We start from the raw sequence: 24,211 nt of genomic DNA, 5'->3' as shown, positions 1-24,211 counted from the left end.
GCTGCAATGCAGTTACAGTGAGTCTTGAAGGTAATAACTGAAAAATCACATTCCGTGCAAGGGGAACAGAGTACAGAAGTAGAGGTTCAAATATATGAGTAATGGCCAGACCAAACCAGAACTCCAGAATTCTCTAATCTCTGGTAACCACTCCCATTTTCCTCTCCTTGCCCCCACTCAATCTTTCCTTATTCTGGTGCTCTCACTTCTTCTCATCTTCACCCCCACTCTCACAAACTGCCCACCTCCTTCCCTTTATTCTATGGTGCACTATCCTTTCTTATCAAATTTCTTCTTTTTCAACCCTTTGCCCCTCCTACCCCTCATCTCTTAGCTTCTCACTTCATTCCTTTTCATGCCCCCACACCTACCCACCTGCCCCTCTGCACCTCTGAGGCATTTCAGCTGGTTGAACAGTGAAATATTCTACAGACTGGGTCTATAACCACGTCATGTAGAAATATAAATCCTATTGATCTATCTCAGAGCCTAAGGAAGTTCAACAAGCTAGATGTTGAAAGGTTTCCCCTGGTGGAGGATATCACTTTAGACTAGTCAGAGTGGCCATTTAAAATGGAGATTAAGAGAAAATGATTCTCTTGCTTGGCTCAGAAACCTTAGAAATTCTCTAACACAGGTAGAAGTGTTGGGACATTAAACATATTCAGGGCAGAAATAGAGATACTTTTTGGATTCAGGGAATCAGGAGTGTGTGGGGATCAGCCAGTATATATGTGAGATCTGAACAGTAATAGTCTTTATCATTGTGGAGGGCAAGTCATTGAATATATTTAAAGCAGCAATTTCTGCTCTTATGAATTATGGACTTATACTGAAAGATTGAACAGGCTTGAATATCTACACGGCTTACCTCTTGTTCCTATTACTTTTAAATATTAGTATCTGAACTAACAACAAGTGCACCCTCCAACTACTTACACCAAATGCATTTCTGACAGGAAATAGGGGAAACTAAAGTGCATCGGAGATCATGGAAACGTACAGGAGCGACATGCCAATTATACTTGCCTGCTATCAGTACGGTTATAGCACAATACAACACAGTTACTTAGCATCGGGAAACAGGTCCAGGTGGAGAGGCTGAAACTTCGGTACAGCAATTCCATGCTGACAACTTTAATTTGACAGAGAACTCGGACACCTTGTCAGGGGTTAACATTAACTCAGCACTAGCCCTTCCTCCACTGAATGAGTTTGACCTCAAGATCACCACAAGAACAAGCTCAAAATCCAAGCTGAGTGTAACATCGAAAAAGACATAATCTTCCAGACAACTAAATGCTGGCTCTTCTCTTAGACGGACATCAAGTATGGAGAGATTCTGCTTGGCCAAAATTTATCCTGATGACTTGAAATGCTCAATGAAATGTCTCAATGTTCCACAGCAAAGCAAATCTTTTAAAAAAGAGGGCAAAGGCAATTCTTCAATTAGCTCAGTTAGCTTATCAACTGCCTGCTCAGTGCAGAACAGGAAGGAGCCAGGTTCAAATCCCCTATCTGCGCAGCACAAACAACACTACCATGGGAACATTGACAATACAAGATCAGCCTCAGCGTCCCTAGGTAATAAATAAAGAAAAAACAGCCAGCAATGTTTTCCTTGTTGTACCAAGCCCATGGTTGTGAGTGCAAGCATACGAAACATCAACAAATCAAGCCCCTGCTTTCAAGATCAATCCACTGTCAACACACAGCACTGAGTCCACATGTTATTGTGTACAAGGTGCAGGACAGAGGCCAAAGCATCAATGTATATCCGGAGTGTGTTCATCAGTGGAGTCAGTTTTATCAGCAGAGTCAAACATCTTTCATTTTCAAACGTTCCACAAGCTACGGTTCCTTAAGTTTGTTACAGGTGGGGTGGGAGTAGGGATCAGCTCCCACTACCTATTAAATGTTCCCCATGGTTTGTGTCTCCAACAGCCTCTGACAAACAAGTCCAGCTCCTGGCCTTCGCATGAGCCTGGCGGGACAGTTTCTACTCACAGAAAAAGGGGCAAAGGTAGGTTACTGCTTTGGGCAGATTGGGCTCATCAGCTGTGACTGGCGGCTCATCTAGCAGAAGAAAAACTCAGATCTCAAACCCCCGCTGCCTTGCGGCTATACACACACATAGAGAAGCCTTCAGGAGTAAACCCAGAGGAAATTCCGGAGCTGCAATCCCTACGTTGAGTTCATCTCTGACCGGCAACTCCTCTGGTGCCAGCCTACATTGGTCTCTACCACTCCTTTGGGTAAACCAGCTGCATAGAGAAGGCGAGCCTGCCGCGTGGGCGACAGCTTGCTCTCCATCTCATACTGTCCTGGCTTGCAAACTGGTTTGATACAGCAACATCCATGGTCAACCCCGCCCAATGGAGGGCCTCAACAATCTTAAACTCACATGGATCAATACCGGATTCGGGAGAGGATTTTGAAAAATGCTGTAGTGCCATATGGAAAGGACAGCGAATTGCAACTAATTTATCAGCTGATAGAGGTAGGATGGATCAACTGTACGATTCCAAGAATTCTAGAAAGGGTTGATGAGATCTAGAAATCAGTATTGGGAAAAGTTCTGTGTATGTGCTTCACAAAGCTCTTTGTTTCTTTTTGTAATTAATTTTTTATTGTTCATCATCAAACAAACATTTCCATAAGATGTATTTCAGACATTGTGCATATATATCATATAATCATATATATCACAAATCTCTACGATTTATCAAACTGAGGTACACACTTATAGTAAAGAGTGGAAAGAAAAAACAAGCAAAAGGAAAGAACTATGCATAAGTAGGGAGTGATTTTTTTTTACAACATATTCATTGATTTGTGAGAATAAAATCACGCCTATGAGGCACTATGTAGTTAAACCATTTTTCCCAGTATGAATCAAATTGTTCCAAATTGGATAAAATTCTCTTACGTTTGATTGGATTTAATAGCCCATTGACATTAAAAGAAATGAATTTTACCTTGTCCTTAGCCATCTGTATTTATCTGTCAATGTATCATTGAAATTAGAATAAAACTTAATCAATCTACTCCCTGAACAAAAAAGAACCAAGAAACGCAAATATATAACAAAAATGGCAACGAACATGTGATTCCAAGGCTGAGGTCTCCAGTAGATGACCCTGCGTTGAGCTAGAGAAAATGTCTAGCTGTGGGGGATAACCCATCCTACCTGTGAGTTGAGGGCCCCCATTGTAGTATTCATAAAAGTCAATGAACAAATCCATTACATAGAAAAGATTTCCATGTACTCCTCCTATATATATATATATACACACACACACATATATATATATTACATACACACACATACATATATTACATACATACATATAAATATATTCTCATTTTGGTGGGAAAAAAGGAGTAAGTGAGCAAATAAAGAATAACAACTAAGCACTTTTTTTTCAAGACCAGCATAGGCAGAGGCAGGATCACTACAGAGGAATTCAGTGACCAGTTTGATTTAAATTCTGTATAATATTAAAAATAAACTTTAAAACTTTTAAAAAGCAATTAAGTCAATTTTCCATATAGACAACCAAGGCAAAACCAATCCATTGCTTCAGTGACATACCTGTTATGATGCATAACAACGCAACAGCGAGGGAAAAGCACAAGTGAATCATTTCTCATGGCACAAAATCCCAGGGCAGTGTAAAGCTTTCTTCTTTCCTTTTCCTTCCTTCAGTTGAAAATTCAGAAACACTGGGAGAGACCACACAATAGTCAAAGAACAAGTCAATAAAATCATTTATCCGGTGCCTTTAAAAAAAATTTACACACAGTTGTAATAGTAGTAGTTTGCTGAAATTTTATTCCATAATATAGAAAACTAAGTCACAACAAAGTTATATTTTTAGAAATTTCTGCCTCAGGAAAAAAGTCTGGTTTGAGGTAGTGAACTTTTAGTCTGACCTCTTAACTTCAGCATTGCATTTCTATAACAGGGGCATCTCCACAGCACGGCTTCTCCGTTGCAGAACTGCATCATCCAGATCATCAAAACATGTCCAGATAGAACAGCTGTCTTTTAAATATAATGGACAAGGACATATCCTCTTTAGACTTGTTGATGTTAAGCCCTTAGACGCCACAGTAGCATCGTGGCTAGCACAATGCTTTATAGTACAAGCGACCTGGTTTAATTCCTGACTCTGCCTGTAAGGAGTTTGTATATTCTCCCCATGACCACATGGGTTTCCTCCGAGTGCTCTGGTTTCCTACCACAATCCAAAGAAGTACCAGTTGGTAAGTTAATTGGGCATTGTAAATTGTCTTGTGATTAGGCTAGGAGTAATTCAGGGGATTGCTGGATGGTGTGGCTTGAGGGGGTCTATTCCATGCTCTATCTCAATAAAATATTTTAAAAATTAAATTTAAGCAGTTTCAAACCAATTCTTATTACATATTATTTTGTAGTACAAACTTCACAGTAATAGAGACACAGAACAAAACAGAAACAGGCCCTTCAGCCCAGCTAACCTGAGCCAAAATGTTGTTCTGCTTAGTCTCATTAGCCCACACCTAGACCATAGTCCCCATACCCTTCCCATCCATGTATTTATCAAAACTTCTCTTAAACATTGCGATCAAACCTGCATTATCTACTTCCACTGGCAGCTTTTTCCATTCTCTCATCATCCTCTGAGTGAAGAAGTTAGCCTCAGTTTTTCCTTAAACATTTCACCTTTCACCCTTAATCTCTGATCTCTAGTCTCACCCAATCTCAGTGGAAAAAGACCTGCTTGCATTTACTATATATATATACCCCTTAATTTTGTATACATCTGTCAAATCCCCCCTCATTATCCTACACTCCAGGGAGTAAGTCCAAACCAGTTCAGCCTTTCCCTATAATGAAGTTCCTCGTTCGAGCAACATCCTGGCAAATTTTCTCTGTACTCTTTCAATCTTATTGATAAGTTCCCTGTAGATAGATGTCCATAAATACATGTAATACTCCAAATTTGGCCTCTCTAATATCTTATAACACTTCAGCAAACATCCCAACACCTCTATTTAATATTCTGAATAATGTACCATGCACTCTTTACAACTCTATTCATCTGTGATGCCACTTCCAAGGAATGATGGATCTGTATCCCCATATCTCTCTGTTCTACTGCTCTCCTTCAGTGCTCTGCCATTCATTGTGTAAGTGCTACTCTAGTCTGTCCTCCCAAAGGACATCACCTCACACTTGTCTGCATTAAGTTCTATCTGCCATTTTTCAGCCCATTTTTCCATCTGGTCCAGATCAAAATTACAAGTTTTGATTGCCTTCCTTGTGGTGCACTATGCTCCCAATCTTCATGTCATCCATGAATCTACTTTTCCATTTTACCACATTATCATCCAGATTGTTGATTTAGAACAACAATGGACCCAGCACTAATCCCTGCAGCACTTCACTGCCCACAGTCTGGACTCCAGTCAGAGAAGCAACCATCTACTACCACTCTCTGACTACTCCCGTGAAGCCAATGGTGAATTCAATTCTTACTTCATCTGATGACCAAGCCACCAAGTCTTCTTGACCAACCTCCCATACAGGACTTTGTCAAAGGCCTTGCTAAATCCATGTAGATAACATCCACTGCCTTTGCTTCACAATTTTTACTAGATTGAGCACAGATCGTCAGCCTTTCAGATTTATTGACCAAGGGTCAAGAGAAATGGGTAAACAGTGAGGACTGATCAATAACAATATTAAATGTGTGAAATGGAAAGCACTCTATTCATCAGATAACCCATCATGTTATGAACACAAAATTAGAAAGAATGATATTACAGTGATGAAAGTTCAATTTCCAGTGCATAAATCAAACACACTTGTTCACATAAATTTAGATTAACAACATCCTTAAGCCCACCCCACTTCATTCATACACAGCAAGAAAATCTTGTTGTAGATTAATCCACAGAGGTGCTTTATCTTTATGTTCATGGAAACATCCATTCAATGATGTTATAAGGTGCAATTACCAAACATTTTCATGTCCCTGAGAAGTTCAAAGGACACTGATGGATATCACTGTAGATTTACCATGCTGTTTTGTACCAGGAGATAGGTCTGGTCTGCCGGTTGAGATTCCAAATTGGAGAAAAGCCAATTTTGATGCTATCAGAAATTATCCGGCAAGTGTGGATTGGGGCAGGCTGTTTACTGGAAAGGTGTACTTGGAATGTGCGAGGCCTTCAAAAATGTACATAATCCATGTGTGCAGCCAAAACAGAAGGGGAGATCTTAAATGCATTCTTTGCATTTCTATTTATTCCAGAGACGGATACAGTCTATAGAAGCGAGGCAAAGTGGCATCAATTTCATGGACCCTGTACGGATTACAAAGATCTGTGCTACCCTGAGGCAAATCAGGGTGGATAAATCCCCAGGGACTGACAGGTGTTCCATCAGACCCTACAGGAGGCAAGTGCAGAAATTGCCAGAGCCCCAGCAGAGATAATTAAAATATCCTTAGAGACAGGAGAGATACCAGATGATTGGAGGATAGCCGACATTTTTCTGCCATTTAAAAAAGGCTCTAAACAGAAACCAGGAAATTATAGACCGGTGATTGTGACGTCAACTTGTGGGAAATTTATTGGAAGGTATTCAAAGGGATCCAATATACAATTATTTGGATAGACATGGACTGATTAATCATGGCTTCGTGGGTGGTAGGTCACATCTAATCAATCTTATAAGAGTGATTCAATGAAGCTACCAAAAAAGTGAATGAAGGCAAGGCAGTGGATGCTGCCTACAAGGATTTTAGCAAGGAATTTGACAAGGTCCCACACGGGAGGATGGTCAAGAAGGTTCAATCACTTGGCATTCAACATGAGATAGTAAATTGGATTAGACATTGGCTTTGTGAGAGAAGCCAGAGAGTAGTAGTAGAGCAACTGACTGGAGGCCAGTGACTAGGGATCGGTGCTGGGTCCATTGTTGTTTGTCTGGATGATAATGTGGTTAACTGGATCAACACATTTGTGGATGACACTAAGATTGGGGGTGTAGTGGACAGTGAGGAAGATCCATCATGGCTTGCAGGGGGATCTGCACCAGCTGGAAAAATGGCAGATGGAATTTAATGCCGACAAGTGTGAGGTGTTGCACTTCAGTAGGACCAACCTCGGTAGGTCTTACACAGTAAGCAATAGAGCACTGAGGAGTGTGGTAGAACAATGGGAAACAGGTACATAATTTGTTGGAAATGGCATCATGGGTAGATGGGGTCAAAGATAAAGCTTATGGCACATTGGCCTTTATAAATCAATGTATTGAGTACAGAAAATGGGATGTTATGTTGAAGTTATACAAGACATTGGTGAGGTCTAACTTGGAGTGCTGTGTGCAGTTTTGGTCAACTATAGGAAAGATGTAAACAAGGTTGAAAGAGTGCAGAGGAAATTTACAAGCATGCTGCCAGGATTGGAGGACCTGAATTATAAGGGAAGATTGAATAGGTTAGGACTGTATTCTTCAGAACATAGAAGATTGAGAGAAGATTTGATAGAAGTATACAGAATTATGAGGAGTAATGAGGAGAAAGGGTAAATGCAAACAGGCTTTTCCCACTGAGGTTTGGTGGGACTACAACCAGAGGTCATGAAAGCTGAGAATTTTAAGGGGAGCATGAGGGGAAACATCTTCACTCAGAGGGTCCTGAGAGTGTGGAATGAGCTGCCAGCGCAAGTGGTCCATGGGAGCTTGATTTCAACGTTTAAGGGAAGTTTGGATAGGTACATGGATAGTAGGGATATGGAGAGCTATGGTCCAGGTGTAGGTTGATGGGAGTAAGCAGTTTAAATAGTTTTGGCATGGACTAGATGGGCTGAAGGGCCTTTTTCTGAGCTGTACTTCTCTATGACTCTAGGTCATGGTATGATTCGCATGATCGAAATTCAAAAATAAAGATACTTGAAGTGATGAGGTCATGGTGGGAGACAACAACCCAACAGTAGTGGAGTTATTGCACTCTTAGGTACATAGGGACAACAGATAGGTGAGAATGCCTTAAAGCCAAGGTTTTTCTTCCTGGCAAGATGGCATTGAGACTGTTGTAACCATCATAATCAAATTTTAGGAGCAAGTGGAACCGCAAGATCCTGCTTCTTGTATTCCTATAGTGAACTAGTTAATGCAACAAATAAAATCCTGCCAGGTGGATTACAGCACAATCACAGAATTGAGAGGAATTACAGTATGTTTTATTTTCCTAGATTCTCACCCTTTCCCAAACACTTTCTGATTAATGACTCAATAGTCATGATGGTGCTGCTTTGCTCAGTTGATAGCATTCACCTCTTAGTTACCAACCTGTTCTGTCAAGTTCTGATGCAGATCTAGAGCCAACAAAGCATGACTTCACTCTTGTACCAAGGGAGAGTAGTATTTTTGGGAGGTGGTGCTCTTTCAGATAAGACACTAAAATCAAAGTCCCATTTTCTGACAATGCAGGGTTTTAACCTGAAACAACGACAATTCTTCCTCAGCAACCCCCCTCTCCTCCCACCCCTCCCACCACAGACACTGCTCAACCCAGGGTTCCTCCAATGGATTGTTCCAGATTCCACCATCACCGTCCCTTGTGCTCCTGATTATTCAAGTGAATACATGGGTTTCTATGGCAACATTAAATCTCATATACTCAACAGGAACTACCGAAAACATAAGCAACAAACAACGTTCTGGAGGAACTCTGCAGGTAGAGGAAATGTCACTGATTTTAGTCATAATGTTGCAGAAAATGAGACTTTGATTTTGGTGTTATATCTGAAAGAAAACCACCCCGTTGTGATTCTGAGTTCTGATCCAAATCATCAACAATTCCTTTTCTCCCAAAGGCACTGATCCAGCATACTGTTGAATCTCCAGATTCCAGTATCTGCAATCACATGTGCCTCTACCAAAAACATTACTTGGTTCTTCATTTCATTTGCATACAAAGTAGCTTAAGCAAGAACTTTTGCAATTTAACGGTTATTTTGCCCCATCCATCACCAACTCACCCTCTCTTTCACCAGTTCTGATGAAGTCGCTTCCATTTGAAATGTGAACATATATTGTCTGACCCATTTCAGACTTTGTTTTATTTCAGATTTGCTACTTTGTCAATTTTCTAGTCATTAACAAGCTTCACATTCACTAGCTGTCTCAAATAGGGGATGTTATCAAATGTCTTCTTGAGGTCTTTATGAATTACATACAGAAACTTTCCTCTGTCCACTTTTAAAATTATTCTATCAAAGATGGACACTTATTGCATATTCACAATAGCATCAGTCAATTCCATTTTGCTAGATGTGCCATCACATTATTCTTCACAAATTTCCTGACTGCAGGTATTAAACTGATTGGTTTACAGTTCCCTAGGCTCAGCCTTCCCATTTTTCTAAAGAGTGAAATGTTCTACTTCACTGCCGGTTACGCTGCTGGGGTTTAGGGCAGCAATGAAGGTCCTCCATCTCTGGTGGCATTCAGGGCTTCCATCATTGTGTCAGTAGCTCGTTTTTCACTACTGTCAGTCACACAAGTCCCGGGTGGAGACTCAGGAATACCATCACACTCAGATGTAGAAGGATTATTTTTTGCTGTTTTTGTAACAGTTTTGTTTTACCAGTCAGGGTTGTTAGCCCTGAACTGAACCCCTGAACCCAGAGGACTGGTGGACCACTCTTAGTCTGGCTTCTACCCTTTGACCATGGCTGACTCCAGGCAACATAGCTCTCCAGGTCATGGAGGCACATGAGCCTCTAAACTCCATGACAAGGCTGTGGTCCTCTTAGAGGAAAGAGTGAAATGGTATGGATAAAAAGTGAGCAAAGTGATACAGCAAATGCCGCTGTAGTTGCCCAACTAGACTAATCTAGGTTAAATTCTAACTTTGAGCACTGTCTACATAGAGTATGGATGGTCTTTCTGTGGGATCCTCCCTCTACCCTCACCCCATTGTCCCATTTCCTCCCATATTCCACAGATGATTGGGTAACTGAATTGGGTGTTGTAAATTGCCCTCGTGTGCAAGGATGTCAGAAGGATTACTGAGCAGGAAGCTGATAGAGGATAGGTTGCAAGGGGGAATAAAGGGGAAATGGTACTGATGGGAATATTCTGTGAGCTGCTATATATAGAGGCCATTCTGCCCATTGTGCCTATGTTGTAGAAAACAATAAAATGAATTTACCATTTTAGGACAGTTCAGCCTCTCACGCACTTTCTTTACAGTCCAGGAATGGAGGCTGTGAGATTCTGATATGACTTCTTCGGGCTTATTTTAATGAATTCACTGCTATTTTGCTGTTGTTAATTTTTGCAGGTTCTTGCTCCATATTTAATCTTAAATCATTCAGAAGGTCTTGGAAAGCTACCCTCCTCTACTGTAAATCATGATATTATAAATGAAAATGGTGGAATGATAGATCATTCAAATCTACCCACCTTTTTCATTTGCTTTGTCATTCATATCGTAGTTACAACATTCCATGACTTCAACATCCATTGTAAGCACTCATTTTCCTTTTCACAGCTATTATTATTTGTTTAGACACATATACTCTGTGACTCTCTGATTATTGCTAAGATTTTGGGTGATTTCATCTTCAATTTGGCTTTTTTTCACTTTGTGCTTTTAGAAGCCTATTGTTTCGATGGAGCCTTACTCTTCACTGGCAGACACAGGTCCAATATCAGAGTAAATACCTTTTTTGAACTCATCTCACCATTCCCTTGTAAATTCATCCATTTATAGGCATATCCCATTTACCTTGGACATCCCATTTCATCTCATGGAAGTTACCACTATCCAAATTTGCATTCCAACCTTTAATAACTTGCAGTGAACTTGATTACATTTCTAGGCAAATATCCACACTTTCAGGCTGTTTGCTAAACTTGACTCATTTCTGAGAAATTATTATTTTTCAAAATAAAACTATCACTGGACCTTAGAGCCAGGAAATTACCTGTCCTTGGCTTTGAGCCAAGCTAACAGATCTCAGAGGACAGTGTTTGACGGTACGACTTGTTTCAGGGTACCAGGTGGGTGGACAGAGATGGCCACAGACTCTTCCTATCAAGCAGGAGTGATCTGTGAAGGGAGGATGGAGATTCTCCCGTCAGCCCTGGCAGGACTGGCGGTTTGTCTCCATTAGTGATGAAGGTAGACGGAAAAGTAATTTGAAATAACTAGTTGGATAAGGTACGGGGATATAGAGCTTATAAAATGGAATGGGGCGTGGAGACGACCATCAGCCAAACCGACTAACGTTTTGTCCCTTTGACAAATAACTGATTAAACCTTTGCTCAGAATTCCGACAAACTCCTAATAGAATAACTTGGACATTCATTACACCTGCCCCGCCTTACACTGTAAAAAGCTCCGGTTAAGATTAGCTCGCGAATTCCACTGTCAACATCAGCTTGGACCGGCCACTCGTCAGCGTAGCGACCCAATGAGAACAAAGAAACTGGACTAAAACTCGCACCTCACGGCTTTAAGAATTTACCAGCCGACCCCACCGCGAAAGAATAATTCAACCAGCTGTTTGCAACTAGTCATGGCTCGGCAGTGACGTTGTCTGGTTAGTTTTAATGGCCGAAGCACATGATTGTTATATCCTTGTCTCTTTTAAAAAGGAAGGTGGCCTATTAGCAAGGCGATAGGCCGGGAACTAAGGGGTGTTGATATTTTTATTCTTCCCGTTTTAAAATTATCCCTCCAAGTACTTATCGCGCACTCACTGTGTGGTCAGCTCTGGCGGGTTAACTTGGTCACCCCGACTCCACCGAGACACTTCTGTGATTCGAGATGATCTCAGAAGCCGGGGGAGAGAGACGTGCTTCGCTCGGATGCCACAAAGAGACGGCGTTGTACCCGCTGTCACCGTCCTTGTATGCAACCCAAGATGACTTCGACCCTGAAGCGAGTGGATCAGCGAACCGCTAGAGATGTCGGCACACAGGGATGGTGTGGGGAATGAGTCACCTTGCGCATCAGATCGGCCTAGACAGTGGTTATTCCCGGTAGTTCACGGCTTGCGTTGTATTCCCCCGTGATGTACGGGATCGGCCCTACGGCGCGGAACGGCAATGGGAACGACTCCCGTCTGAGGAGTCTGCATTAACTGGGGCGGGGTGGGGAGAGAATGGGCGAAGAACAAGGTTGCTAGGTCCCTACTACTGTACCGAGAAGCAGCCCGCTTCCTACCTAGCCAATTCTTCGCTGATCTCCACCGTCTGCGCTGAGCCGGCCGAGTTCATCCGAGTAGCAGCCCACGAAGCCGCAGTCAATCGCGCCCAGACCGTCCTCGCCCGCGGCGAACGCAGAGACTGAGGCAGGTGTACGGTGCGTGCGCCCGGGACCCTCCTCCCGGTACCAGATGTGATGTGATCAGCTCCCGCTCACATCTGCCACCTTATTGTAGGGATGGAAATGCTGCCCACGTAAACGGTTATCAGCGGGACTATATTCCACAACAGTCCACGTATTTCAAACGTGGCTCCACGACTCAGTGTTCCGCGTTCAGTGTACCGATTCAAGATGCTATATTACTCGATATTACTTTCCAGCTACACATTTACGGTCTTCCCGGAAAGTTCACTGTATTCACAAATTCCCAGCACGCTATTCAGTAATATAAATGCTGTTCTTATACGGGGGGGGGGGGGGGGACAGTAAATCAACACGGAGGCTAGTCTTTATTGTGACTGAACTCTGAACGCACTTAAACAGAAAATGCTGGAAAAGCCCAGCAGATTGGGCGGCGTTTGTGGAAAGAGCAACGGTGAGGGTTTCTGGTCAGAAATGGGAAGGAGAGAGCGAGATCCAAGGTAGTCCTTAGAAGGGGAGAAGATGGGCGTATAAAATAAAGGGAATGTCTGTCGTACTATGCGATGAAACGACATGATGTGGGTAATTACCAGAACATTACGCTTCCTGGTCTGTGCTATGTGCTGTTAATGAAAAAGTGGCGGGACGTCTCCAGCAGGCTGAACTTTGAGGAGGACGAGGAAAAACTGAAGCAACATTATTTAAAAAGCTGAAGCACTAAGCAGGGTAGGGGGCATCAGTGAAACAATTAACATTTCAGATGAGGAATCCTTCGTCAGGTTCGGGAGAGGAAAAATGTGGTCTGGATGTCAGCAAATTGTGAGTGCAACAATTTCAAGTAAAGAGGTAGTGCCGAGCAAACTTGTGGGCCTGAAGATCATCGTCACCTAGTCCTGATGGAATGCATCCCAGGGTACTGAAAGGAATGGCAAAAGTTATACTAGAGGCTTTGGTGATAATTTACCAAAATTCTCTGGACTCTGGGCAGGTCCCGGTGGATTGGAAGATGGCAAATGTCACGCCTATGTTCAAAAAAGGATGTAAGTAAAGGCAGGTAACTAAAGGCCAGTTAGTTTAACATCTGTAGTTGGGAAAATGCTTGAAACTCGCATTAAAGAAGAAATAGCGGGGCATCTGGAAAGAAATGGATCCATCAGCACGGATTCAGCAAAGGCAGGTCCTGTTTGACAAACTGGAGTTCTTAGATGATATAATGAACGCAGTGGATAGAGGGGAACAGATGGACGTTGTTTACTTGGTTTTCCAAAGGCGTTCGATAAGGTGCTGCGTACAAGGCTTATCCATAAGATAAGGATGCATAGAGTTGGGGGTAATGTATTAGCATGGATAGAGGATTGGTTACTGATAGAAAGCAGCGAGTTGGGATACATGGGTGTTACTCTGGTTGGCAATCAGTAGTGAGCGGTGTGTCGCAGGGTTTGGTACTGGGCCCACAATTGTTCACAATATGCATTAATGATCTGGAAGAGGGAACCGTGTCTAGTGATGACACTAAATTGAGTGGAAAAGCAAATTGCGTAGAAGATATGGAGAGTCTGCAGAGAGATATAGATAGGCAATGTGAGTGGGCAAGGGTCTAGCAGATGGACTACAGTGTTGGTAAATGTGAGGTCATTCAATATGGAAGGAAAAATAGAAGATCAGATTATAATTTAAATGGTAAAAAAAATTGCAGCATGCTGCTGTACAGAGGGCCTTGGGAGTGCTTGTGCATGAATTACAAAACGTTGTAGGTGCAGCAGGCTATCAAGAAGGGAAATGGAATGTTGGCCTTCATTGCTAGAGGGGTTGAATTTAAGAGCAGGGAGGTTATGCTGCAACTGTACAGGGTACTGGTGAGGCTGCACCTGGAGTACTGTGTGTAGTTCTGGTCTCCTTACTTGAGGAAGGATATACTGGCTTTGGAGGTGGTGCAGAGGAGGCTCACCAGGTTGATTCTAGCAATGAGGGGGATAGACTATGAGGAGAGATTGAGTCACCTGAGACTATTTGCTGGACTTCAGAAGAATGAGAGGATATCTTATAGAAACATATAGAATTATGAAAGGGATAGATAAGATAGAGGCAGGAAAGTTGTTTACACCAATAGGTGAGACTAGAACTAGAGGACATAGCCTGAAGATTCAGGGGAGTAGATTTAGGACAGAGATGAGGAGGTACTGCGTTTCCCAGAGAATGGTGAATCTGTGGAATTCTCTGCCCAATGAAGCAGTGGAGGCTGCCTCAGTAAATATATTTAAGACAAGGATGGATACATTTTTGCATAGTAGGGGAATTAAGGGTTATGGGGAAAAGGCAGGTGGGTGGAGATGAGCTTACTAAATGGTGGAGCAGGCTTAATGGACCAGATGGCCTACTCCTGCTCCTATTTCTTATGTTCAACAAAGGGAATTTCTCTGATAGAGAACAGACAACTGGTGGGTGGGATAGGGAAAACTATTATAATTATGGAACTTGCTTCTGATTTGGCTCCAGCATAGTGGACTTGCTCACTGGACCAGACCATACAGACAGACATTACTCATTACTCACTGCCTTCCCCGACTACTATTTCTACTGATAGTCAAAAGAAGTCTATTTAGTAGAGTGCACAATCAAGGTTTAATGTTCCAATGCAACACACACACACACACAAAATGCTGGAGGAACTGAGCAGATCAGGCAGATTCTATGGAAATGAATAGACAGTCAATGTTTCAGGCTGTGGTCCTTCATTAGGACTGGAAAGAAAGGGGGAAGAAGTGTGGGGGAGGAGAGGGAGTACAAGCTAGAAGGTGATAGGTAAAGCCAGGTGGGTGGGGGGGGGGGGGAGGGATGAAGTAAGAAGCTGAGATGTGAGAGGTGGAAAAGGTAAACGGTTGAAGAAGAAGGAATCTGATAGGAGAGGAAAGTGGACCATGGGAGAAAGGAAAGAAGGAGGGGTACCAGGCAAGGTGATGGGCAGGTAAGGAGAGAGAAGAGGTTAAAGGGGAATGGAAGGGGATGGGGAGAATACTGAAAGTTAGAGAAATCAATGGTCATGCCTTCAGTTTGGAAGCTACCCAGTTGGAATATTAGTGTTGCTACTCCAACTTGTGATTGGCCTCATCACGGCAATAGAGGAGGTCATGGACTAACATGTCAGAATGGGACTAGGAAGTGAAATTAAAATGGTTGGCCACCAGGAAATCCTTTTACAAAGTTGACTGCAGTACTGTCAAAATGATATCCAAATGACAATAAAATGATAAGCAGAGAACTGTCCTCTGAACCAACGTGATTGGGCCAACCATTAAGCACTAGAATAACTTGTAAATAAAGACAATAATTTTCAATTTTAAATTAATGGACTTCAAATGAAGTAAGTTCCCTTTAACTGATATCTTCTGCCTTTACAGGAAGTTCCCTCAGAGGGAAGAGAAATCTTGGTAAATGGACTCCAGGGGAAATGAGTATGAGCTAATAGTTATTCAGAGGAAATGGATACTACCAGTTAGGAGTTTCTTGACATTGACAGATGCTTCATTTCAAAAGATCTGAGAATCAATGTCTGTAAAGGCAGATTAGTGCTCTGAAAGCTGAGAGGGAGCAGAAGGAATAATGAAAAGATCAATTTCTTCTTATTCAAAGAAAATGAATCCATAATTTGGAATAAAATTATGTATTCATCAATAGCTAAAAGTGATATTAATTGATCAATTAAAACATGTTAAATCCATATTTTGTACCTAATAAAGGCAATGCCATTGTGCCTGATGGATGGAACTGATGGAATGAAAAGTCTCTTGAATAAGACAGAGTGATGTATAGAATAGAATGTATCAAACACCTCTACTTCCTCAGGAAGCTAAAGGAATTTGTCACATCACCATCGACTCTTATCGTTGCACCACAAAAGGCATACTATCTGGATGAATAACAGCACGGTATGGTAACTACCCTCCACATGGCTGCAAGAAACTGCAAGATTATGGACACAGCTCTGCACTTCATGGAAACCAGCCTCCACTCTGTGGACTCTGCCTATACTTCTCAGTACCTCAGGAAAGCAGCTAGCATAATCAAAAACTCCACCAAATCCAGACATTCATTTTCTCTGCCACTGGGCAGAAGATACAAGAGTCTGAAAGCACACTACCAGACTCGAGGGCAGTTTCTATCCCACTCTATTAAAACTAGTGAATTGTTTACTAGAACAATAGGTAGTAGGAAACAAGAGGCCCACAACCTTGTCGTGGTTTGGAGGCTCGCATGCCTCAATGACCCGGTGAGCTATGTTGGCAGGAGTCAGGGCTTTATGCTTTGGCTCTTGGTAGGGTTAACCATGTCCAACAGGTCAGGGTAGAGGACAAGCTAAGGGCGGTCCACCTGTCCTCCAGATTCGGGGGGTCGGCTTAAGGCTAACAACCCTGACGGGCAAAACAAAATTGTTACAGAAACAGCTATGAAAAACCCTTATACATCTGAATGTGATAGTATTCCTGAGTTTCCACCCAGGACTTGCATGACAAATGATAGGAAAACTGAGAAGCTACCCATACAATGAAGGAAGTCTGAACAGCGCCAGAGATGGAGGACCTTCATTGCTGTTCTAAACACCAGTGGCTTAACAGGTAGTAAGTACTCTTGACCTCAGGATCTACCTTGTTATGTCTTGCACTTTGTCATTTACCTGTATTATACTCTCTCTGTTCCCATTACACATTATTCTGCATTGTTAATGTTTTATATTGTTCTACCTCAATGCACTGTGTATTGATCAGATCTGTATGAACAGTGTGCAAGATAAGCTTGTCACTGCATCTTGGTACATGTGACAATAATACCTGTACCAATGAATTCTGCCTGATGGATGGCCTGGAAAATCTGACTCAATGATGAAGTGGAAAACCTGATTGATTCAACAGCATGTTTACCTGATTGATGGATTGGTTAAATCCCTTAGCTATCTTAATGATATGCAATAGCCACCTAATGGAACAGCTCAGCAGCTTGATAAGATGATATTCTGGTCCAATAGAATAACCAACCTTATTGATGAAATTGCATGCCAGCTTGATGGAATAGCATGGGAGGCTGATTGAACGATATGTCTGATGCAATGGCATTTGTAGATAGTGGCAAAACTATAGCACTTCACCAGTGATTCAGGCACCCCAGATACGCACTCCTTTAGCCATCATACTAGGGTAGCTAGTGGAGTTCATTTCCCGGTAGGTGCGAGACCATTGACAGCATAGCGTTTAGCAATGATATTGCTGTTCAACGTCAGAAGGATAGTGGTAGGAATACTGCTGTTGGAGATCATCATAGCCTGTCAATTAAGCTGTGTGAATTGTTGTTCCTCTCCATGCCTTGTGGCACAGCAGGCAACAATCTTGCTGTTTCTTCAGCATTTGTTTTTTAAACGAGGCTGAGTTGCTAGCTTGATGCTCAACCAAGTGTGGATGGAAAGTGTGCAAGGAGCCGGCTGGATTCGAACCCAGACCGCTTGACTCAAAGTCTGGTGCGGATGCCACCTCAGCACCGTCTAATGTTGTGTGAATAGCCCTGCAATACCGGGTTGTATATGTCACCTACCAGTAAGCAATTAGATTTAGTATGTTTTCAAAGACATTCTGCAAGCATACATTGAATGTTCCATTTGATGAGGAGTTTTCAATACAATTCATCGAACATAGAACAGTACAGCATCGGACTAGTTCCTTCAGCCCACAATCGTGTTTCAAACTAACTAGGAATCAAATGCCTAGAGGGAGGTGATGGGCAGGTAAGAAGATAAGGGGAGAGAGGGAAAATTTTAAATTCCATTTTAATTCCACTTCCCATTCCTATTCCAACATGTGAATGCTTGGCCTCCTCTACTGTTGCAATGAGGCCACACTTAGGTTGGAGGAGCAAGACCTTATATTCCGTCTAGGTAGCCTCCAACCTGAAGGCATGAACATCGATTTCTCCAGCTTCCAGTAATGCCCTGCTCCCACCCTTCACCATTTCCCATTCCCATTTCCCTCTCTCAGCTTATCTCCTTACCTGCCCATCACCTCCCTCTGGTTCTCCTCCCCCTTCTCTTTCTTCCATGGCCTTCTGTCCTCTCCTATCAGATTCCCCCTTCTCCAGCCTTGTATCTCTTTTGCCAATCAACTTCCCGGCTCTTTACTTCACGCCTCCCTCCTCCCAGCCTCACCTCCTATCACCTTGTGTTTCTTCCTACCCTCCCCCCACCTTCTTACTCTGGTTCCTCATCTTTTTTTCCTCCAATCCTGATAAAAGGTCTCGGCCCAAAATGTCAACTGTACACTTTTCCATAGATACCGCCTGGCCTGCCGAGTTCCCCCAGCATTGTGTGTGTGTGTTGCATGCCATGTCTTATTTACCACCCCATCAACCTGTGTAGCCACTTTCAGGAAGGTCTGGACTTGGACCCTAAGATCCCTCTGCAGATCAACACTGTTAATAGGCTTGCCATTAACAGTATGCTGACTCTTTACCTTTGATCTCCCAAAGTGCAATTGGTTGAGTTAAGTTCCATCTGCCATTTTTGCTCAATTTTGCAAATAATCAATATCCCACTGTATACTTTGCCAGTCTTCTATGCTAGTCACCTATCTGTTTCTACCCAGGTCATATACGGCATTGTTGTAGTGCTCATCATGTTCATCTGCCACATGGAAGGTCTCTGGTTCAAAATATCCCTTTATTAGAGGGCAGCACAGCAGTGACATGGATAACATTGCTCCATTACAGCAGCAGCAGGCTGGGTTGAATTCTGCTGCTGTAAGTAAGGAGTTTGAGTGTTCTCCACTTAACGTTTCCTCCAGGTGCTCCAGCTTCCTCCCTCATTCCAAAGACATACAGTACCTATAAAAAGAGTTCACCCCCTTGGAAGTTTTCATGTTTTATTGCTTTACAACACTAAATAACAGCAGATTTAATTGGCCTTTTTGACACTGATCAACAGAAAAGACTTTCCTGTCAAAGTGAAAACAAATTTCTACAAATTGGTCTAAATTTATGACAATTATTAAGCACAAAATAGGTGATTGCATAATGACTCATCCCCTTCAAGTCAGTATTTAGTAGATGCACCTTTGCCGTCAATTACAGTCTTGAGTCTGTGTGGATAGGTCTCTATCAGCTTTGCACATCTGGACTGGACACTGCAGTTCTTCCCCATTCTTCTTTACAAAACTGCTCAAGCTCTGTCAGATTGCACGGGGATCATGAGTGTACAGCCTTTTTCAAGTCCAACCACAAAATCTCAATTGGATTGAGGTCTGGACTTTGACTTGGCCACTCCAGGACATTAACTTTGTTGATTTTAAGCCATTCCTGTGTAGCTTTTTCTTTATGCTTGGGGTCATCGTCTTACTGGAAACAAATCTTTCCCCAAATCACAGTTCTCTGGCAGACTGCATCAGGTTTTCCTGAAGGAATTCCCTGTATTTTGCTGCATTCTTTTTACCCTTTACCTTCACAAGCCTTCCAGGGCCTGCTGCAGTGAAGCATCCCCACAGCATGATGCAGCCACCACCATGCTTCATGGTAGGGATGGCATGTTTTTGATGATGTGTGGTGTTTGGCTTATGCCGAATGTAGTGTTTAGTCTGATGGCCAAACAGCTCAATTTTGGTTTCTTCAGACCATAGAACCTTCTTCCAGCTGACTTCAGAGCCTCCCACATGCCTTCTGGCAAACTTTAGTTAAGATTTCATGTGAGTTTTTTTTCAATGGTGGCTTTCTCTTTTCCACTCTCCCATAAAGCTGCTACTGTTGAAGCACCTGGGCAACAGTTCCAGAATGCGCAGTCTCTCACATCTCAGTCATTGAAGCTTGTAACTCCTCCAGGATTATCATGGGTCTCTTTGTGACCTCCCTCACTTGTCCCCTTCTTGCATGGTCACTCAGTTTTTAAGGATAGCCTGCTCCAGGCAGATTTACAGCAATGCCATATTCTTTCCATTTCTTGATGATTGATTTAACTGTACTCCAAGGGATATACAGTGACTTGGAAATTTTCTTGTATCCATCTCCTGACTTGTGCTTTCCATAACCTTTTTGCGGAGTTGCTTGGAGGGTTCTTTTGTTTTCATGATGTAGTTTTTGCCAGGATACTGACTCACCGGCAGATAGACATTGCAGATACAGGTGTATTTTTACTACAGTCAATTGAAACCCCTTGACTGCACACGGTGATCTCCAGTTAACTAATTATGTGACTTCTAAAACCAATTGGCTGCACCAGTGAAGATTTGCTGTGTCATATTAAAGGAAGTGAATACCTATTATTTTATATTTGTAATTAATAGACCACTTTGTAGAGATCTGATTTCATTTTGACACAAAAGAATCTTGTTCTGTTGATCAGTGTCAAAAAAGCCAAATTAAATCCATTGTGATTTGATGTTGTAAAACAATAAAACATGAAAACTTCAAGAGGGATGAATCCTTTTTAAGAGCACTGTATGTACTAGTAGGTTATTTGGCCACATGGGTATAATTGGGTACCTCACTGGATTGGAAGGGCCTGCTACCATACTCTATCTCTAAAGTAATAATTAAAAAATTAAAATCTACATAGATGATATCGACAGCTCTACCTTCATCAATCACCTTCACCAACTTCTCAAAAAGCTCAGTCAAGTTATTAAGTCACAACTTGTCCCGCCAAAGCCATTCTGGCTATCCCTAATTAGGCCATAGTTGTCCTATAAATTGTATTCCTAAGACCCTTTCCCCAACCTAACATGGTCCAATCAATTGATGGATTGAATGGAAAGATTGCATGAATGATGGAATGTAAATTCTGCCAGATCAATAGATAGAATGTCTGATGGATACATGGAATGCAATGTCTGTAATGATGCAGTATATGGATAGAATGTGCACTCGATGCATGAAATGAATGGACTGCCTTATATTGGGAACGTAAGGATGGCTTGAAGGATGGAATTGCCACCTCATGGTTGAAGCAGTATGTTTGACGGATGCCGGGAATGGAAAGTGTGCTCAGTTAATGGATTTGAAAGCCTACCTGATTAATGGAATGGAAAGGTTGTGTGAATGATGAAATCAAAAGACTGCATTGTTGATGTAATGAAAAGATGGTTTGATTGATGAAGTGGGAATTTCTTAGTTAGTCAGGCCAGGTTACCCTGCTTGTGACTTGCTCACGTCGCCAGCATATTTAGCTAACTGTTCTAAATGAGTTCTTGGTAAATGCTGGGATATCGATGATGTGAAACCTGAAAATGACAACGAATGTAAAGAGTATGTGGTGAGACTCTCTCTGTTAGGAAGTAGCCTGCCATATCTGTGGTGGTGAATGTTATTTGCCCATGAGAGAATGCTTTCCAGCTCTTGCTACATGGAATGCTTCATTTGCTGAGCAGTTGTGGATGAAGGCTGGAATATTTGTCTGATGGATGAATGGAATGGGTGGTCTGCCTACTTGGTGGAGTTACAAAAATGTCTGTAGGATGGACTAGAAAGTCTGATTGATAGAATGGTAAGAATCTCTGTTGGACAGATGGAACATCAACCTAATTAGTGGAGTTACGATAATGTCTGAAGGATGGACTGAAATGATTGACTAATCAATGGTAAGAATGCATGAGGGAGGAAATAGACAGGATAATGTATGTGTGAGTGGGCTAGTGTTAAGAGTGTTAAGGCTCAACACTCAACACTTGGGCAAGCACAAACACAAGCGTCCAGTATTCCTTTTTGGTTGGCATTTAGCTAGTACACTGAGAATGGATCTGGAGGTAGTGCTATGTTCTTTGTGGGAACTCTGGCAGACCTTTATTCTCACTAATAACTACATCTGCATGAAAGCACTGAGCTGCAGCTTGATGACCTACAGCTCATATGGGAAAATGAGGAGGTGGTAGATCGGAGCTACTGGGAGGTAGTCACCCCTAAATTGCAGGAGGCAGACAGCTGAATGATTGTCAGGAGAGGGACAGTGAATAGACAGCCAGTGCAGAGTACTCATGGCTATTTCGCTCAGTAATAAGTATACCTCCTTAGATATTGTTGGGGGTGGAGGGGGAGATGACCTACCAGGGGAAGCCACACCAAACTGGTCTCTGGCATCAAGTCTGGCTCTGTGGTTCAGAAGGGAAAGAGGGGAGAAGAGGAGTGCAGTACTGATAGAGAATTCCATAATTAGAGGAGCAGAAAACAGATTCTGTGTACATGAAAGGGACACCCAGATGGTGTGTTGCCTCCCAGGTGCCAGGGTCAGGGATGTGTCAGATCAAGTCCATACTATTCTAAGGTGGGAGGATAGATATCCCGAAGACATGATACATATTGGCACCAATGACATCGGTAGGAAAAAGGAGGTGGTTCTGGAAATAAAGGGAGTTAGGTAGAAGGCTGAAAAGCGGAACATCCAGGGTAGTAATCTCTGGATTGCCGCCTGTGCTGCACACCAGTGAGGGTAAGAATGGGATGATTTGGCAGATGAATGCATGTTTGAGGAATTGGTGCAAGAAGTGGGGATTGAGGTTTCTGGATCAAAGGGATCTCTTCAGGGGAAGGTATGACTGTACAAAAATGATGGGTTACACCTGAACCCAAGGGAGACAATATCCTTGTGGGAAGGTTTCCTAGAGCTTTGGGGGAGTGGTTGAACTAATCTGGCATGGGGATGGGAACCAGAGAGATAGGGCTGAGGATTGGGCAATTGGTATACAAGTGGATGCAGTGTGTAGTGAGGCTGTGAGGAAGGGCAGGCACAAGATAGGGCAAAACTGCAGTCAGTAGGATGACTTGAAGTGTAACAGAGGGCCAAAATCTAAAAAGGATGAATACAGGACTGAAGGTGTGAATATTTGAATGCATGCAGTACACAGAATAAGGTGGATGTTCATGTAGCACAGTTAGAGACCGGCAACTATGATGTTGTGGTTATCACTGAGTCATAACTGAAAGAAGATCATAGTTGGGAGCTTAACATTTGATTCAGTATTACAGTGGAGTAAAGGGAAATACAAAGGAATGAGAGGGGAGCTGGCCAAAGTTGTCTGGAAGGGAACACTAGCAGGGATGACGGTAGAACAGCAATAGCTGGAGTTTCTGAGGGTAAAGGCGCAGGAGAGCTACATCCCAAACATTAAATATTCTAAAGGTAAGAAGAGGCAGCTGCGGCTGACAAAGTCAAAGACAGCGTAAAAAGAAGAGCGGTGAAACAATATAACATAGCAAAAAAAATAGTGGGAAGGCAGAAGATTGGGAAGCTTTTAAAAACTAACAGAAGGCAACTAAAAAAGCCATAGAGGGACAAAAGCTAAAATATGAAGGTAAGCTAGCCAATAATACAGAAGAGGATACAAAATGTTTTTTTCAGATTTATGAAAAGTAAAAGGAGACACAAGTGGATTTCAGACCGCTGAAAAACGACACTAGAGAGGGAGCACTGGTGGATAAAGAAATGATAGGCGAACGTCATGAGCATTTTGAGTCAGTCTTCACTGTGAAAAACAGTTACAGAATGTCAGAAATGAGAGTGTCAGAGGGCAGAAGTGAGTATGATTGCTATTTGCTTGGACAGCTGAAAACTCTGAAGGTAGTGTACCTTCAGTACCTCTGAACCTAAGTACCTCTGAAGGTAAGTCACCTCAGCCAGATGGACTATACCCCAGGGTCTGAAAGAATTAGCCTAAAGGATTGGGGAGGCATTAATAAAGATCTTACACGAATAACTAGATTCTGGAATGGTTCCAGAGGACGAAAATTGCAAACGTCACTCCACTCTTCAAGAAGGAATTCTTTGAGGAAATAACTGACAGGATAGAGAAAGGAGACTCAGTGGATGTTGTTTATTTGGATTTTCAGAAGGCCTTTG

The 24,211-nt window shown here is 42.4% G+C and overlaps 1 protein-coding gene across 1 annotated transcript in view; it reads right to left on the bottom strand.

The window, feature by feature from the left end:
• LOC132378489 (dyslexia-associated protein KIAA0319-like) overlaps window positions 1–12,599 on the bottom strand; it is an 80,594-nt gene extending 67,995 nt beyond the window's left edge. Inside the window, exons 1-2 of the mRNA XM_059945431.1 lie at window positions 11,769–12,599; window positions 3,596–3,726 (exon numbers count right to left, since the gene is read on the bottom strand). Of these exons, the coding sequence (XP_059801414.1) occupies window positions 3,596–3,647 (52 nt within the window). The 5' untranslated portion in view covers window positions 3,648–3,726; window positions 11,769–12,599. The remainder of the gene's footprint in view (window positions 1–3,595; window positions 3,727–11,768) is intronic.
• Between the last annotated feature and the right edge of the window lie 11,612 nt (window positions 12,600–24,211).

The sequence above is a fragment of the Hypanus sabinus genome, chromosome 20 (genome assembly GCF_030144855.1).
Source record: "Hypanus sabinus isolate sHypSab1 chromosome 20, sHypSab1.hap1, whole genome shotgun sequence".
Classification (NCBI taxonomy): domain Eukaryota; kingdom Metazoa; phylum Chordata; class Chondrichthyes; order Myliobatiformes; family Dasyatidae; genus Hypanus; species Hypanus sabinus.
This window is presented reverse-complemented; position numbering and strand designations above follow the sequence as displayed.